General features: G+C 34.3%; 1 protein-coding gene across 1 annotated transcript in view; it reads right to left on the reverse strand.

The window, feature by feature from the left end:
- stxbp4 (syntaxin binding protein 4) overlaps positions 1-15,989 on the reverse strand; it is a 35,884-nt gene extending 19,895 nt beyond the window's left edge. The window contains exons 1-17 of the mRNA XM_081392287.1: positions 15,821-15,989; positions 15,573-15,736; positions 12,701-12,774; positions 12,492-12,587; positions 12,338-12,407; positions 12,176-12,250; positions 10,692-10,771; positions 9,074-9,203; positions 8,625-8,757; positions 7,737-7,843; positions 7,375-7,573; positions 7,172-7,250; positions 4,396-4,493; positions 3,637-3,733; positions 3,352-3,464; positions 1,666-1,755; positions 1,447-1,512 (exon numbers count right to left, since the gene is read on the reverse strand). Of these exons, the coding sequence (XP_081248413.1) occupies positions 1,447-1,512; positions 1,666-1,755; positions 3,352-3,464; positions 3,637-3,733; positions 4,396-4,493; positions 7,172-7,250; positions 7,375-7,573; positions 7,737-7,843; positions 8,625-8,757; positions 9,074-9,203; positions 10,692-10,771; positions 12,176-12,250; positions 12,338-12,407; positions 12,492-12,587; positions 12,701-12,767 (1,500 nt within the window). The 5' untranslated portion in view covers positions 12,768-12,774; positions 15,573-15,736; positions 15,821-15,989. The remainder of the gene's footprint in view (positions 1-1,446; positions 1,513-1,665; positions 1,756-3,351; positions 3,465-3,636; positions 3,734-4,395; positions 4,494-7,171; positions 7,251-7,374; positions 7,574-7,736; positions 7,844-8,624; positions 8,758-9,073; positions 9,204-10,691; positions 10,772-12,175; positions 12,251-12,337; positions 12,408-12,491; positions 12,588-12,700; positions 12,775-15,572; positions 15,737-15,820) is intronic.
- Between the last annotated feature and the right edge of the window lie 150 nt (positions 15,990-16,139).

Here is a 16,139-nt window from a genome sequence, read left to right on the forward strand (position 1 = left end):
AGTGTCACATGATCCTTCAGAAAATATTCGAATATGCTGATTTGGTGCTCAAGAATCATTTCTTATTATTATCAAAGTTGAAAACAGTTGTGCTGCTTAATATTTTTGTGGAAATCATGATAATTTTTTTGTTTTGCAGGATTGAAAAGAAACCTCAAAAGAACAGCATTTATTTGAAATAGAAATCTTTTGTAACCTTCATATCTTCACTCAGAAAAAAAGGTACAAAAGCTGTCACTGGGACAGTACCCTTCAAAGGGGTTCTAATATGTACCATTTAGGTACTAATATGTACACTTTTGGTACCAATATGTACCTTTGAGGGACTAAAATGCACTTTTTAGGTACAAAGGTGTACCTTTTGAAAATGTGCCGCCACAGCGATAGCTTTTGTACCTTTTTTTCTGAGAGTGTTTACTGTCACTTTCGATTAAATTAATGTGTCTTTGCTGAATAAAATAATTAATTTCTTAAAAAAAAAAAGTCTTACTGACTCCAAACTTTTGAACAGTAATGTATTCAAGATGAAAATCGATTGCTTAGAAAGTTTATAGCACACCTCTTCTCAACAAATCACATGATTTGATGTATCATCCACGGCCGTAGCACATACAAGCAAAACTTAAGTTTATTAATTTAAACATTAAGCATAATCTAATGTAATTGTGCCAACACAAATCTGACCAATTGACACGCAGGAGAAGGATCAGAACGTACTGCTATCTTATTAACGGTCTAATAAAACCAAGTCAAATTAATCTTGCACAGAATCCTGAAGCTCTTTGGATTTGGGTTTATGTAACAGACACTTCTGAGGCTCTGAGATAGAACCCAAAGGGCTAGTGGGAGCCTGTTCTTTATAACTCATAGAAAATAACTATTTCCAAACACCGATTGCCATCCCTCAATGCCCTACATACTTCATCTCCCACATAATGTTCTAATGTGGGTGTTTCAAGCTTCCATAGTGAGCACAACGCACCGAAAATAGATTTTTGGATATTACTCATAGATTTCTTTTTTTTTTTTTTTTTTTTTTCTGTACAGGGCTTCTAAGAAAATAATGCATTTTCAGCATTTACCATTCATGTACAGAGCACCTGAATCTCACCTTTAAGGGTCTAATGGTACATGTGCCCAGAGCTCCCCCCTGTGGCATATCTAACACAGTACGGTAACAATGTCAGAAAAACTAAACAAAATAAAATGTATGTAAACTTGCTTCAACAACTTTAAAAAAAAAAATGATTTGCTCAATTATTTTGTTGCCTAATAAAGTCCTGATAAAGAGGTTACAAACTCTTCTTGCAGCTCAGCTTTTGCATTGTGTTGTGATGTGCACACATGCAGTGTGAATACTGTAACCTGCTAATGTGAGCACCAAAATGAATGTGTGCCATTTACTTTGCTTACAGTGCGAAACAGGCCTAAGGATGAGTTGCGTACCTGTTTAACTTTTGTCAGTTCTTGCTGCATCTTATGATTAAGGCTCTCGGATTCTGCAAGCTTATCCTGTTAGAACAGAGATCTTCACATGAGTCAGCATTAGAGTTAGCTCACTCATTCTAGCAAATAGGATTAATGAGAGCCTCGCTCAATAACACATGAATGAATGTCACACGTTCCAGCATGTGACAGTGTTTAAAACTGTTGTCATAGTGGTACCTGTATTCTCTTGAGCTCTCTCAAGGCCTCAATGTGGTCTTTTCTTATTCTCTCCATCTCATCCAGATCATCAGAGTCCGATAACGATGGCTTATAAAATAATAAATAATAATAATAATATATATATTTATACAGTACAAGTCAAAAGTTTGGAAACATTATTTTTTTTTATATTTTTGAAAGAAGTCTCTAATGCTTATCAAAGCTGCGTTTATTTGATCAAAAATACAGAAAAAAAAACAGTAATATTGTGAAATATTATTACAACTTAAAATAATAGTTTTCTATTTGAATATACTTTAAAAAATAATTTATTCCTGTGATGCAAAGCTGAATTTTCAGCATCATTACTCCAGTCTTCAGTGTCACATGTGACATCCAGTCTATCACATTATCCTTTAGAAATCATTCTAATATTCTGATTTATTATGAGTGTTGGAAACAGTTCTGCTGCCTAATATATTTGATGAATAAAAGGTTAAAAAGAACTGCATTTATTCTCTTCTTTACTATCACTTTTTATCAATTTAACACATCCTTGCTGAATAAAAGTATTGATTTATTTAAAAAAAAAAAGAAAAAAAATTACTGACCCCAAATTACTGACCACTAGTGTATATTGTTGTTACAAAAGATTTCTATTTTTAAAAAAATTGTATCCTAAAAAAGTATCACAGGTTACGAAAAAATATTAAGCGGCAGAACTGTTTCCAACTTTGATAATGAATCATCATATTAGAATGATTTCTAAAGGATCATGTGATAGACTGGAGTAATGATCATGAAAATTCAGCTTTGCATCACAGAAATAAATGATCATTTAAAGTACAATAAATTGAAAACCAATTATTTTAAATTGTAATAATATATCACAATATTACATTTTTTTTCTGTATTTTTGATCAAATAAATGCAGGCTTGATGAGCAGAAGAAACGTCTTTCAAAAACATTAAAAATAGTAATGTTTCCAAACTTTTGACCAGTACTGTATATATAAATAATATATTATAAACACTGAAAAATACAGAGCCCCGCAAGACATGCGGGAAAAATATGTGTATCGTGGCCACAAATTAACAAATTCATTCCCATGACTCACTAATACATCAGCACGCTATAATAAATTATTCACTCGTTTTACTAAATCGTGGCCACATGTAATAATTTGACCATGATATATATATATATATATATATATATATATATATATATATATATATATATATATATATATATATATATATATATATATATATATATATATATATATATATATATATATATATATATGTATATATATATATATATATGTATATGTATATATATATATATATATATATGTATATATATGTATATATATATATATATATATATATATATATATATATGTATATATATATATATATATACATACACACACATATATATACAGTATAATTTTTTTGTCCGCATGTCATATGCAGGGCTCCATAACATTTAAAAAAATATATATATATATCATATATGAAAGTAATATTATATATAAATTATATATAAATTATAATTTTAAAAACATTGACAAATAATAAAAAGTATAATTTATAATTTTATATAGATTATAATATTATACATATACAATTATAATTTATCAATGCACATTTAGTATGTGTGTTTCTGCTGCAATAATTAAAATCATTTGCACTTACTGTAGGGTTTGATGGAGACTCACTGAGATCATCTGATGTCAATCTTGCTGCTTCCTGTTCCAAGTCAGACTTGGATGGTAGTTTAAAGAGTTCCTTTGCCACTCCCTCAAAATCTTACAGGAGAAAAAATTCTTATGAAAATATGTTCAGTCACACAAAATGTAAAAAAAGGTTTAGAGGTAAACAAACCTGGAATAATGTACTGCACACATGTAAGGAGAGGTAAAAAGACACCAGTACATAAACCACTACAACATAATGAGGACTGACAGAAATGATTCTCACCGCCATAAGCCACTGTCCCTCCTGGGTTCAAACGCAGTCTTTCTCTCAGAGTCAGGACCTGAGAGTCATTAGGCTTCAATCCCAGTGCCTCCAGTGTCTGTGGACAGAACAACCGCCCTTTTAGTTACACCAGCATAACGTGCTCACTGCTTCTCTCTCTCTCTCTCTCTCTCTCTCTCACACACACACACACGCCTCAATGTCTTTGTATAAAATATAATAAACATTAATAATATATATAATGAATTGCCATTTAAATTACAATTTATTTTGATAAATTCATCCACTAAATGAATATTATAAATAAAAATTATTATTTTTACACAGTATATTTATATGTAGTATATATATATATATATATATATATATATATATATATATATATATTACTGTAAAACAACCTTCTGGAGTAGAAATCTTTCTATTAATTGTCCATGCTTTAGACTGTTTTCTATATCAACAGATCTACAGACTGTGGCACAGTCTCTATTGATTTTCCCATCATACAACAGTAGAAGTGGATATGGGATCGCACGCTAACTGCACATATTGTTCAACAGTGGGATTAACTCCCTCCACACATGATAGTAAAACCAAAAAAGATCAATACAGTGCTGAGACTGATGGGTAACTAATCATTAAAGTCCGCCGGGGGGGATGACCAGCGTTTGACCTTGCCGTAAACATGAGATGTGTCTGTAATTCGGTACTTTGACAGATACCGTCATTCTCTAATTGAAAGGATATGCTTATGCAGACCTGCTCTATTTTCTCAGGCTTGAGTTCGAAGCTGGGAATTGAGGATGGAGGTTTTGAGGGTCTGCAGGTATTGCTGGAATTACAGGCAGCGGTTGCATCTGGGCAAATAGAAAGAGAACCCAAATAAGTTAAACTGCACAAAAAAACAGCTGTTTGTAATTTTTGTGAAGCGCATCACATATTTTAGTAAGACTCTTACATAACTCAGTGGGAGTATAATCTATCCGAGTAGATTGCTCACAGTGAGGGCCCAGTAAAGTATGTGTGCAAAAAAAGTGTCTCTGCATTATATAACAAAATATCAAACCAAGTGGTATTTATTTAAAATATTAAAAAAATAGTTCACACTTTTCAAGTAAAACATTTGACAAAAATATGTATTGTTCAAAATATATTCACTTTCTTGCTGTCAGACATTAGTGCAACATGTTCATAATTAATCATTTGTTTGCAGAAGGCATTTGCTATGATATTTTGGATCTAATGCAATGACATTTATAGACTCTTACGCTACCATTCAAAAGTTTGGGGTCAGTGAGTTTTTTTTTATTAATACTTATATTCAGCAAGTATGCATTGAAGACTAAAGACAGTAAAGTTTTTACTATATTTTTTATCAAATTAATGCAGCCTTGGTGAGCATACCAGACTTCTTTGTAAACATTTAAAAATCTTACATTACAAATGTTTGAACAGTAGTGTAAGTGTTACTCAAAAAACATCTTCGGGTTAACAATTTAAAATCTCATTCAAATATTACACCATTATATTTGATCTCTTATGATGGCTTGTATTTTGCTTTGTGTACAACAGGAATTAATATTGTTTGAACAGGCTGTTTTTTTCCCTCCGTAAACCCAACCCCGACCAGACCTGTGGACTGGAGAGAAAGCACAATGCTTTGCTCAAAATAGTGCCAACCTTGTCAAATCCTCTTACGATGAATAACTGCAAAGTGTAACTGAACTCATAGGTGTGTGCTCTGACCGTGAACTCACTATCTCATCATTTATTGTTCACTCATTCATTATCCGCTTATTTATTTATCTTTTTTGGAGGGGGATTTATTTCCTGACAATGATTTCTTGGAAATTCAAAGCCCTTTTAGAATAATATCAGACAGTTGCCTTCACAAATGTGGCATAAAAGGGGGTCTTAATTAAGTTGTTATGCAATGTGAAGTGACTCATTTTCATTACCTGAGACTTGAATATTATTGAGAGGGGACATGGTGGTGGAAAAAAAATATATGAGATGGGAGGAAAAAATCAAAAAAAGTCAATAGTTTTGCGTTCTCCGTCAAATGTTTTGTGTTCCCCTGAGAAACTTTGCATTCACTCCCAAAACCTTTGTGTTCCCTCGCAAAAACGTATTCGTTTGCTCACAAAACTTTTTGTGTTCTTTGCGAGAGAACGCAAAGTTTCTCGGTGGGAACGCAAAACATTTCAAAGAGAACGTAAAATAATTATTCCTCCTATCTCATATTGTTTTTCTTCACCATGTCCTTTTAGGGGCTCCATAGAATATGTACATGCTGTTCTTACTATGATCCTTATAAGGTATTCCCAATTAGATATTATAAAAAAGTCACAGTAATGTTCTTCATTTCATATTTCATGTTTGTTGTTCAGTACAGCTGGTTAAATCTACTTTAAATCACAGCTGAGTGGAGCTTTATCAAAGGTTCTCGTCAATGAAATGAAACCCTGTCCTGAACAGACCTCGGTATCCTCGATTTCACCTGGAGTTATGTCAGGTTGATGCTAATATCCATTTTCAGAACCATGCCAGCTGGATTATTTTGAGTTACAAACACAGCATCTCATCGGCACATGGCTGTCTAAACGTCTGCTCAACAGGTAGTCTAATCCAGGTTATGTCAGAATGTTCCTTATCTATGAGTTTCAGATTGTTCACAAGTAAAATTCCATTCACAATGCATCAGAATGTGAAAGACTGCACAGATAGTCCTACACCATCTGTGAATAACAATAGGAGTGCCTATGGTTAGTTCTAGGTGCAATACAAATTAAGATAGCAACATCTGTGGCATATGTTACCACAGAAAAGATCTTTCAATTTTTTCATTTGGACTATTTTAAAGCAAAATTTAGTTATAGTAAAGCACTTTCCATCTTGTATTTGTTTAAAGTATGTTGTTTTTTACTGACGCACACGCGTTGTTTAATTGACAAATGTAAGTATTTCAGGAGTAAAGTATTTGGTCACTTTAGTTTAGGGTCCAATTCTCCCTATCAACTAACTGTTGACTCCTAATTACTGCTTATTAATAGTTAGTAAGGTAGTTGTTAAGTTTAGGTATTGGGTAGGATTAAGGGATGTAGAAAATGGCCATGCAGAATAAGGCATTAATATGTGCTATACTGTATAAGTACTAATAAACAGCCAATGTCCTAGTAATATGCATGATAATAAACAACTAGTTAATAGTGAGAATTGGACACTAAACTAAAACGGTACCAAGTATTTATATATCATTGTAGCATTTTAATTTATGCTGTTTTTTTGAAAACTTTTTTCTTTTAATTTTGGAGTGAAATGTGTTTTATGAGAATGCATATAGAACAGCATATATACATATAGTTTCAAAACTAATGTATTTTAATGCTTCTTTGCCTCCATGTATTTTCATTGTATGATCCTTACCGTACTATTTGAGTTCCTTTGGATAATATTCTGTAATAACCTTCTTTATGACACAAACTTAGTATTAAACTTAGGGGATTCTTATAGGGGGAATACAGGGTACCAGTACCAGAGTTGGCCACTGTGGTGCAGGCACTCTCAAGTGAGGACACGGGGGTGAGATTAGGCTTTCCTATTGCTGGTCGTACCTGTAAGGATAGACACAAATTGAAGCCTTTAAGAAAGCATTATCTCAAGCAGTGCCGAAGAACATTTACTGCATTACTGAATCTCTCTTACCAGACTGGAATCAGCCACAGTCTTACGTCTTACCTTAGTAAGTTCTACAGAAGGCAACGTCTCACTTCCAGAGTTGGGGGTGTTGGCTATCTTGGGAATGAGAACTCCAGTGGGCCTGAGTTGGGGAGTTGTACTGGAGGGAGGTTGAATGGAGATAGGGCTGTGGGGTCCACTGCTGGAGCCAGAAGAAGACCTTCGTCTGATAAACGCTATCTCTACTGTAGGGTCTGGTCTGTAGGGTCAAACAGTGACATGTGCAAACATATGACCTTTCAGTCTTTCAGCATTTGTCTTGGACAGAAGCAAACTCTCTATGCATATTTTCCCTATGTTGTCATGCAGGGAAAGCTGTCTTGAAACGTTGTGTTTATACAGACATATGTCTGAGTTATAACCTGAGTTTTGTTCGAGTGAGTAGGATTTTGGCTTCTTCATGTGTTACTCCAACGAGAGACTCCTTATTGATGGATATAAGCTGGTCCCCAGGCTTTAGTCTCCCATCCTAGAGTCACAAAGAGAAAAACAATTTAATTAATTTAAAATTTTCTTCAGCTTAATTTACTTCACCTTACATTACTATTCAAAAGTTTTGTTTTTGAAAGAAGTCTAGATGCTCACTAAAGCTGCATATGTGTGATACCGTAAAATACAGAAAAACAGTAATGTTGTAAAATATTATAACAATCTGAAATACGTGTCGTCTATTTTAATGAATTTTAAAATATAATTTATTGCTGTGATGGCAACTCTGAAGTTTCAGCATCATTACTCCAGTCTTCAGTGTCACATGATCCTTCAGAAATCATTCTAATATGCTGATTTGTGCTCATGAAACATTTCTTATTATCATCAACATAGAAAACAGTTGTGCTGCTCAATATTTTTGTGGAAACTGTGTTTTTTCAGCATTCTTTGATAAATAGAAAGTTAAATAGAACAATTAATTTTTAATAGAATTGTTTGTAACATTTTTACTGTTACTTTTGATTAATTTAATGCATCTTTGCTAAATAAAGTATTCATCTATTTTTTAAAAACATACTGACCCCAAACTTTTGAACAGTCGTGCAATTTACTCACTTAACTTCACCTTCATTTATCTCACTTCACCTCACCTCAATTTACTTCACTTCTTTCACAAACTACTACAGTGTTTCACAAGCAAATTATGTAAAAAAAAAAAAAATGTTTGTTTGTTTGGTCATTAACCAGTTTGTCTTCTCAAAAAAAAAAAATAGACAATAGCAATTTTACAAATTACCAATAATAATACATAAACATACTTTTTGGCAGTCGCCCCCTTGCATTATTTCCTGAACGAACACCATTGGCCCCTCTGCACGGTTAGCTCCGCCCCTGATGACCAAGCCTAATCCTGTCCCTTTGGCAACACATATCAACTGAATCATGCAGTTTCTGGGGAAAGAGAGGTTAAGATAAGGGGTAGGATCAACAGCAGAAACAATGAATCCTGAGGTGATTAGTTTTTTTTTTTTCAGTAACCATAAATTAATCTGTTGTGGGATTTCACTCTCACTCGGGCTAGGTCTGGTGTTTTCAGGCTTAAACTCTTCAATCAGGACACTATTAATTGCATTAGTGTGAGAAACCTGCTGGGATCTGTCATTCATTTTTGATAGTAGAATTTTTTTTTTAAGTATATGCAAAAGGATCATACTAAAGCACCAGATAAAATCTGAATTAGATCTACAGTGTGTCTTTTGTTTCTTACGTGCAGACTTGTGGAGGTGGGGAGGTAATGCAGGCAGTGGTGTATACTGGGTTTGGGTCTTTAGGGCTCAGAAGCAGAGGACTGGTTGACCTGGAAGATGAGGAGGAGGAAGCAGTGTCGGTCATCTTTCCTGAAGACAAGAGATTTGATTTTTAATACTCTCAATCTAAACTTATGCTACTCTTTCACTTAAAAATAACACAGATGAATGCTACAATAGAAATACCACAGTACACTTAGAACAACCTACATTTTTTTTTTACCCATTTATTTTTACACTAATGTTCAAAAGTCTTCCGTAGAGGTTTTTTTGTGTGTGTGTGTGTGTGTGTGTGTGTGTGTGTGTGTATGTGTGTGTGTATATGTGTAAAGAAATGCACTCGTGAAGTCGAACTGCCTCGGACATGGATCTAAACAAAATAGTAGCTTTTTACTTTTATCTGGGCTTTCAACAAAAGGAAATTCTACAGGTGCTAATCTAACAACATGGCATTGCTATTTGTTTTAGGACATTACAAAATATACTGTGCCGGAATAGACTTGCTAGATTTTATTTATTTTTTTACGTTGCGGTTCATAGTGGAGCGGCTAAGTGCTTATGTTTGGCAGAATCGTTCAGTTTATGATACAAGCGTGAAAATTGGCATGAGCAGTCTCCATGGGTCACTTGACAAGAAAATTGTCCGAGCCACTTGAAATTTCAAGATGGCGGCCATTTTTCAAGATGGCCGACACCTTAGTGGAGCAGTTAAGTGATATAGTGGTTTATTTGGTGATACAAACTACTATCTTGAAAAATGGCCGCCATCTTGAAATTTCAAGTAGCTGTGGGTGGCTTATTGTCTAGTGACCATCAGAGACTGCTCATGCCAATTTTCATGTTTGTATCACCAAATAAACCACTATATCACTTAACTGCTCCACTAAGGTGTCGGCCATCTTGAAAATGAAAAATCTTGAAATTTCAAGTGGCTCGGACAATTTTCTTGTCACGTGACCCATGGAGACTGCTCATGCCAATTTTCACGCTTGTATCATAAACTGAACGATTATATCACTTAGCCGCTCCACTATCAGGGCTTCCGTAGTATTTTAATATATTTTAAAATGTAATTTATTCTTGTGATGTCAACGCTGAATTTTCAGCAGCCATTACTCCAGTCTTATATTGGTGCTCAAGTAACATTTCTTATTATTATCACAGTTGAAAACAGTTGTGCTGCTCACTATTTTTGTGGAAACCATAAAACATTTTTAGGACACTTTGATGAAAAGAAAGTTCAAAAGAACAGCATTTATTTTGAAATTTTAAAAGAAAAATTTACATTGTAAATGTCCTTACTGTCCCATGTGATTAATGAATGCATAATTGCTGAATAAAAGTATTAATTTCTTTAAAAAAAATCTTACTGATCCTGATACATTTTGGTTCAAGTATATTCTGATACATGCTTGGCTCTTTATGTAGAAAAATTATGTTATGGAAGAACTAAACTAAAGCTTTTAAGTTGGCAACACTGTCGGCTGTTTTTGTCCATCATTTCAATATTCTCTCAAAATCAGACATTAGTCATTCACTCCTGAAATGGAGTATAGTGATAGACGTAATGGAAAATACCTGTGGAAACAGAGATGTCTGATCCAGAACTGGTACTATTGCTCGAGCCATATCTTTCCATTAGTTCAGCAAATTCCCTCCTAATGATAAACATATAAAGGAACATGCAAGATCATATATACATTCACCTTTCCTGGAGCCATAATTTTCCAGTGGCTCATAAAAGGAAGGCTTTTGTACAGACTAACATTCTTACTTAATTGTTTCTGTCTCTGTGGTGTTCAGAGAGTAAACATTATGTGTGCTTTCCTTTCTGTAAAATCATGCATTACATAATTATAAATGTACTTCTTGTGTTTCTAAAGAATGTTATTCTTCTTAGTTTTTAAAATACACAAAAAATAATGAACACACCCCTATTAAACCATCAAACTACATTTTGCAAGACAGTCCCTAGTTATTTGACAACTCCCATTAAATGAAACTTCCTCATTAGTCCACAAAGAAGCTTAGAAGCACTTAATTAGATTACGGACGTAATCACAGATAAATTGGTATCAAATTTAAAAGCCGGACTGTTTCCAAACCTGAAATGTGATCTAAGCAGTAATCTTTAAATTCTTGACATTATGTTCCCAAAATCTGTGTAGCCTACAGTTTAAGGTGATTGATTGTCCATTATTTATGAGGGTAATCCTTTAACACCGTTCCAGCTTTAAACCTGACCCCTGCTGGTTTAACTCAGGACACATATGACAGACTTGCGGCCCAAATACGTCAACAGCTGTTCTGTCGGGAGAACAAAAGTGCTCATCAGGAAGTCACTGAGACCAGCAAAATGCCAGCTCGAGTTAAACTAATACAGACAGAAAGAACTTGACAACTGCCCAAAACCGAGACCTCTGGCTAAGCAGACAGCGCCAAAACAACAACAAATTTGTGTTGCAAGAACAGAATTACTCAGAATGTTTATAATAGTTTAAGTGGTAACACAAAAAGGTCTCATTTGACAATGTGCAACACATTTTATCAGCATGTATTAGCCTTTGTTAATGTTAGTTAAAAATGTTCACGTTCATGTTAGTTCTCAGTGTATAACTAATGTTAACAAATGAAACCTTATTGAAAAGCGTTACCGTTTTGGTTTTAGTTGTAGTTGTAGTTAACAACAATAACCCTGATTAGAAGATTTTAAAATAGCTAGACTCATGTTTGGAGTTCATGAAAAAAATGACAAAATATTTGTGCTGGAAAAATGCCATCACACTACAACAAGTGCCAAAATTCTTAATAAAGTGCTAAAGACTTTAATGCACTTAAGTGTATTAAGACTATTTTTAGATTTTATTTAAATCAAGACACTCCTCTGTACTCATCCATTTATAGGATTCATTTAGAGGGTCAAAACCAGGATAGAAAAGAGCTTTTTCTTTTAAATTAGTCTGTTTTTTTATGTAAAAAATATTAATAACATAAGTAGACCTCAGAGAACATTATGAAAATGTTAAAAATGCAGTTCATTACCCCTTTAAAAGTCATCTTACCTGGAAGGGTCGTCACGTACTATCAGTAAAGACATGTGATTTGTAGATGATGCCATGCGAAGAACCTCCACTGCCCTAATAAAACATCAGTTTAGTCATTTTAATACACTTAAGTCATCTTATAATTTATTGCGGCTCAATAACCAATACACAATACATTACTTTTCATTTGTAACACCTCCTAAATTCATGTTGTTAACATCTAAAATGAGGTCCCCTGCTCTAAGACGGCCTGAAAGACAGAAAGGAACATCATCCATCATTCCCAGAATCCAAGTAAATACATTCATTGGAGATTTTGGGAGAAAGAACATACCGTCCTGTGCCGCCACGCCACCTGGCAAAACCCGTTTAATGAAAATACCAAACTCTTCACCGCTCTGTTCCCTGTAGCCCCCAATAATCTTCACGCCTATCAAATTGAGAACAAGATTTTTTGGATTAATTCTTTACATGGGCGTGAAATTAAATTGTGCATCAAATGCCTTGAAAAATGAAGCAGTGTAATTGTGCTGTGGTTCTTACCAAGTCCATTTTTACAGTCTGTGAAGTCTAGTCTCTCCACAGCACGGTTGATGCCCTGGGGCCCCATTATTGTCCTGAAAAAAAATGATTTTGTTGCAGACTGTTTTTAAAAATACAGATTATCGAATGGATGGTTATAATGCGGTTGACCCAAAGATGCATGAATTATTAAATCCCAAAGAAAAAAATATAATCATTCCCAACTTCCCCCCCCCCCCCCAAAAATGCTGCATATTGAGAGAGTTACAAATCTGTCCATTACAGCAGAAGATCATGGTAAATATTCCAGAAAAAAAAGGACATTCATATGAAAGAATAAAGGATACCAATGTGGATGTAACAAACACCTGAATTGTAAAAATGGATTTTTAAACATCTGTACTGGAATGGACACAAGCTTTAGAGATTTAAATCCCTCATAATATAGAAATATTGGAATGTATGATTTCAAAGTGGGTTTACACTCTTAGAAGAAAAGGTTTTATATAGAACCTTAAAGGGTTCTTTCAGACATTTCATATGTAGAACCTTTTAGCAGTTCCCATCATGGTATAATTTAATGGATTTAGCTTTAATTAATTAATTTTGTTTTTAATTCACGTTTAACTGTAGTCGAATTTTAGAAATGAAACATCTCGTAAACATACTTTATCACTATCCTCACATAGTACCTTTTTGGCATAAATTTAGTCAAAAGCCTAGGGTTCTATATATTTTTCTAAGAATATACAATAATATAATGTTTTTGATTACAGTAAATAGAACAGTGGTTGAAGTATTAACATTATCAGCCAAAAAATAAATAAAAAATCTGAAATAAAAAAATAAATGCTTATACAGGAAGTAGGTTATTGTGCTTATGGGCTTATATTAAAATCACTAAAGCATGTACTGTAGGTAAACAATAAAAGCGGCAAATGATAAATCCTTATAGAAAGAGGGTATGTATCCAATCCGGTAAACTGCAGTTTGATCTCCATTGCATTTAATCCCCATAACAGACAAAGCAACAGAATACAATATTTTGACTTTAACTAGGACATTGAGTGAGATGTTAATAAAGCTCGGAACAATGTGTTTCTTTTTATAAAACAAATATCATTACATATTTTCTTTTTAACCCTCATGTTGTTAAAATTTACTTGTACATACTTTACAACGCTGTATGTGTACAATTTATGAATAGTACTTTCAAAACTGACCCATAATTTGCACTTCAGATTTGTTATGTGAATCTGACAGATATTGCTGAAGCTTTATCCTTCTGTTTGACTAAGAAATGCGCTCTTTTGAAAAGGCGATTGGTGTTCGGTATTAATGTTGGGTTTGTTTGAGGTCAATAAAACCCCTGCAAAAACACACTACAGAAAAATAAAACAAATCAAAGGAAACATCTGGAAGGAGTGTACTCGTACATTGTGTACAATAGAAAATCTAAGCTTGTGAAAATGCATTGCGTCTATTAATACTGTACCTAGGGTCACTTAGTGCACAAATGCAATGTGAAGAGGCGTATTATCGAGTTGACAAGTATAATCAATCAGATCAGGAAAAGTATGTTTTTGAGATATTAAAATGTAGGTTAACTTAATATTAGATTTATGTTTTGCATTAGATATGGCAGCATAATATACAAGTTATGATTTTAAAATAAATTGGTGTAAAAGCAATCCTTTTTTATACAGTACTAAACGGCAACAAACATATCTATTATCTAAAGACTAAGATGATGGTTCAACTCCAGGATTTGTAAAATGCTGTTTTTGTTTTGTTGAGTTCATGTGCCGGTCAGCCAGGACTGACCAGGATGACAAGGACAAACTCTTGTGCTTCCTACTACTGATGTATTTAACCTGATTCCTATCCCCGCAATTAGTTTTCTTCGTTATCTCAGTTGCTGCACTTTAATCTCGATCACATTAAGAGCAACAAAGAGAATTAGAATTAAGTTCAGTGTAATGATGCTCTGTCCTTTACTGCAACAGGCAGGTCGAGGATACGGCGTGTTTACTTCCATCAAATCCGTATCAAAATGGTTATGCATGCTTTTGTCCTACACAGACTTCAAATACACAATTTTAAAGCATAATGGGAAATAAAAGGATTTGTCTTTAACGAGTCACCCTGAACAAACAGAGCTCAGATGTAGTGCGTGCGACTGTGTTACAAAAGATCCAGCATTAAACTGATCACTTAATTCTACCTAATCTGTTTTACCCTGCTCAAGCCATGTAAGGATATGCACTCAAGTGACTACAGCGAAAGCACGCAGACAGAGTGCATCCTATCTGTCTTGCTCTAACATTCCACTTCCTGCTGGTTCATCACCATAATGATGAACTTTAAATGTTCTTACTGTACGTACAGTAATTGCTGTCAGCATTGAAAGCAATTTTATATGCATTATTAGAGCAGCACAAATTAGTAAACAGAATAGGATATGCTGAAATGTTCCAATGCGAATATAATATCCATGCCCATGTTTTAAACAGACGAACAAGCAGAAACATGAGGGTAACTACACAAGCACAGCAAATGAGGCTACAGCAGAAAACAAACAAGCTTTAAAAGCATTAGTATTTGCTTAATCTCAAGTCACAGAAACAAGCGGATAATGGCATTTCCTACCAGTAGAGGAGTGATAGCCCGTCAAAGTGTTCTGCCTCCACTGGAAGCAGTGCCATTGCAGGTCCACGAGCAACTGAGGATGTGTTGTAAAAATCTACGATATCACCGGGTTGGGGAGAGCGGTGGTTCAAATCAGGTCAGTCTCGATGACCGAGAGACAGCAATCTACCCAGACAGTAACAGACAAACTCCTACCTATCCACTAATCTGTCCTGATACTCCACAGTCACATGGTTTGCCTCACCTCTCTCTGCGCTGTCACAGCTGATGATGATTCTGTCTCTCCCGAGGCAGGAAGGCTCAAAACTTGACGCCGGACTGTGATGTGGAACGAGGGGACGGGAGTCTGACTGCATGATTTCTGACGTGGGGACACTGAATGACAAGCACTGTAGAGTCTATGTAAAACTGAAAAGACAAATAAGAAACAAATTAGATTTGTCCAAATAAAATTTTAAAACGATATACAGTGGATATGAAAAGTCTACACACTCCTGTTAAAATGCCAGGTTCTTGTGATGTAAAAAAAAATGAGACAAAGATAAATCATGTCAGAATTTTTTTCACTTTTAATGTGAACTATAATGTGAACAATTCAATTGAAAAACAAACTAAAATCTTTGAGGGGGAAAAATGAAAAATCAAAACCTTACAATGACCTGGTTGCATAAGTGTGCACACCCTCTTATAACTGGGGATGTGGCTGTGTTCCGAATTAACCAATCACATTCAAACTCATGTTAAACAGAAGTCATTACACACCTGCCATCATTTAAAGTGACTATGATTAATCACAAATAAAGTTCAGCTG

This window comes from Scardinius erythrophthalmus (genome assembly GCF_964197995.2).
Source record: "Scardinius erythrophthalmus genome assembly, chromosome: 18".
Classification (NCBI taxonomy): Eukaryota; Metazoa; Chordata; class Actinopteri; order Cypriniformes; family Leuciscidae; genus Scardinius; species Scardinius erythrophthalmus.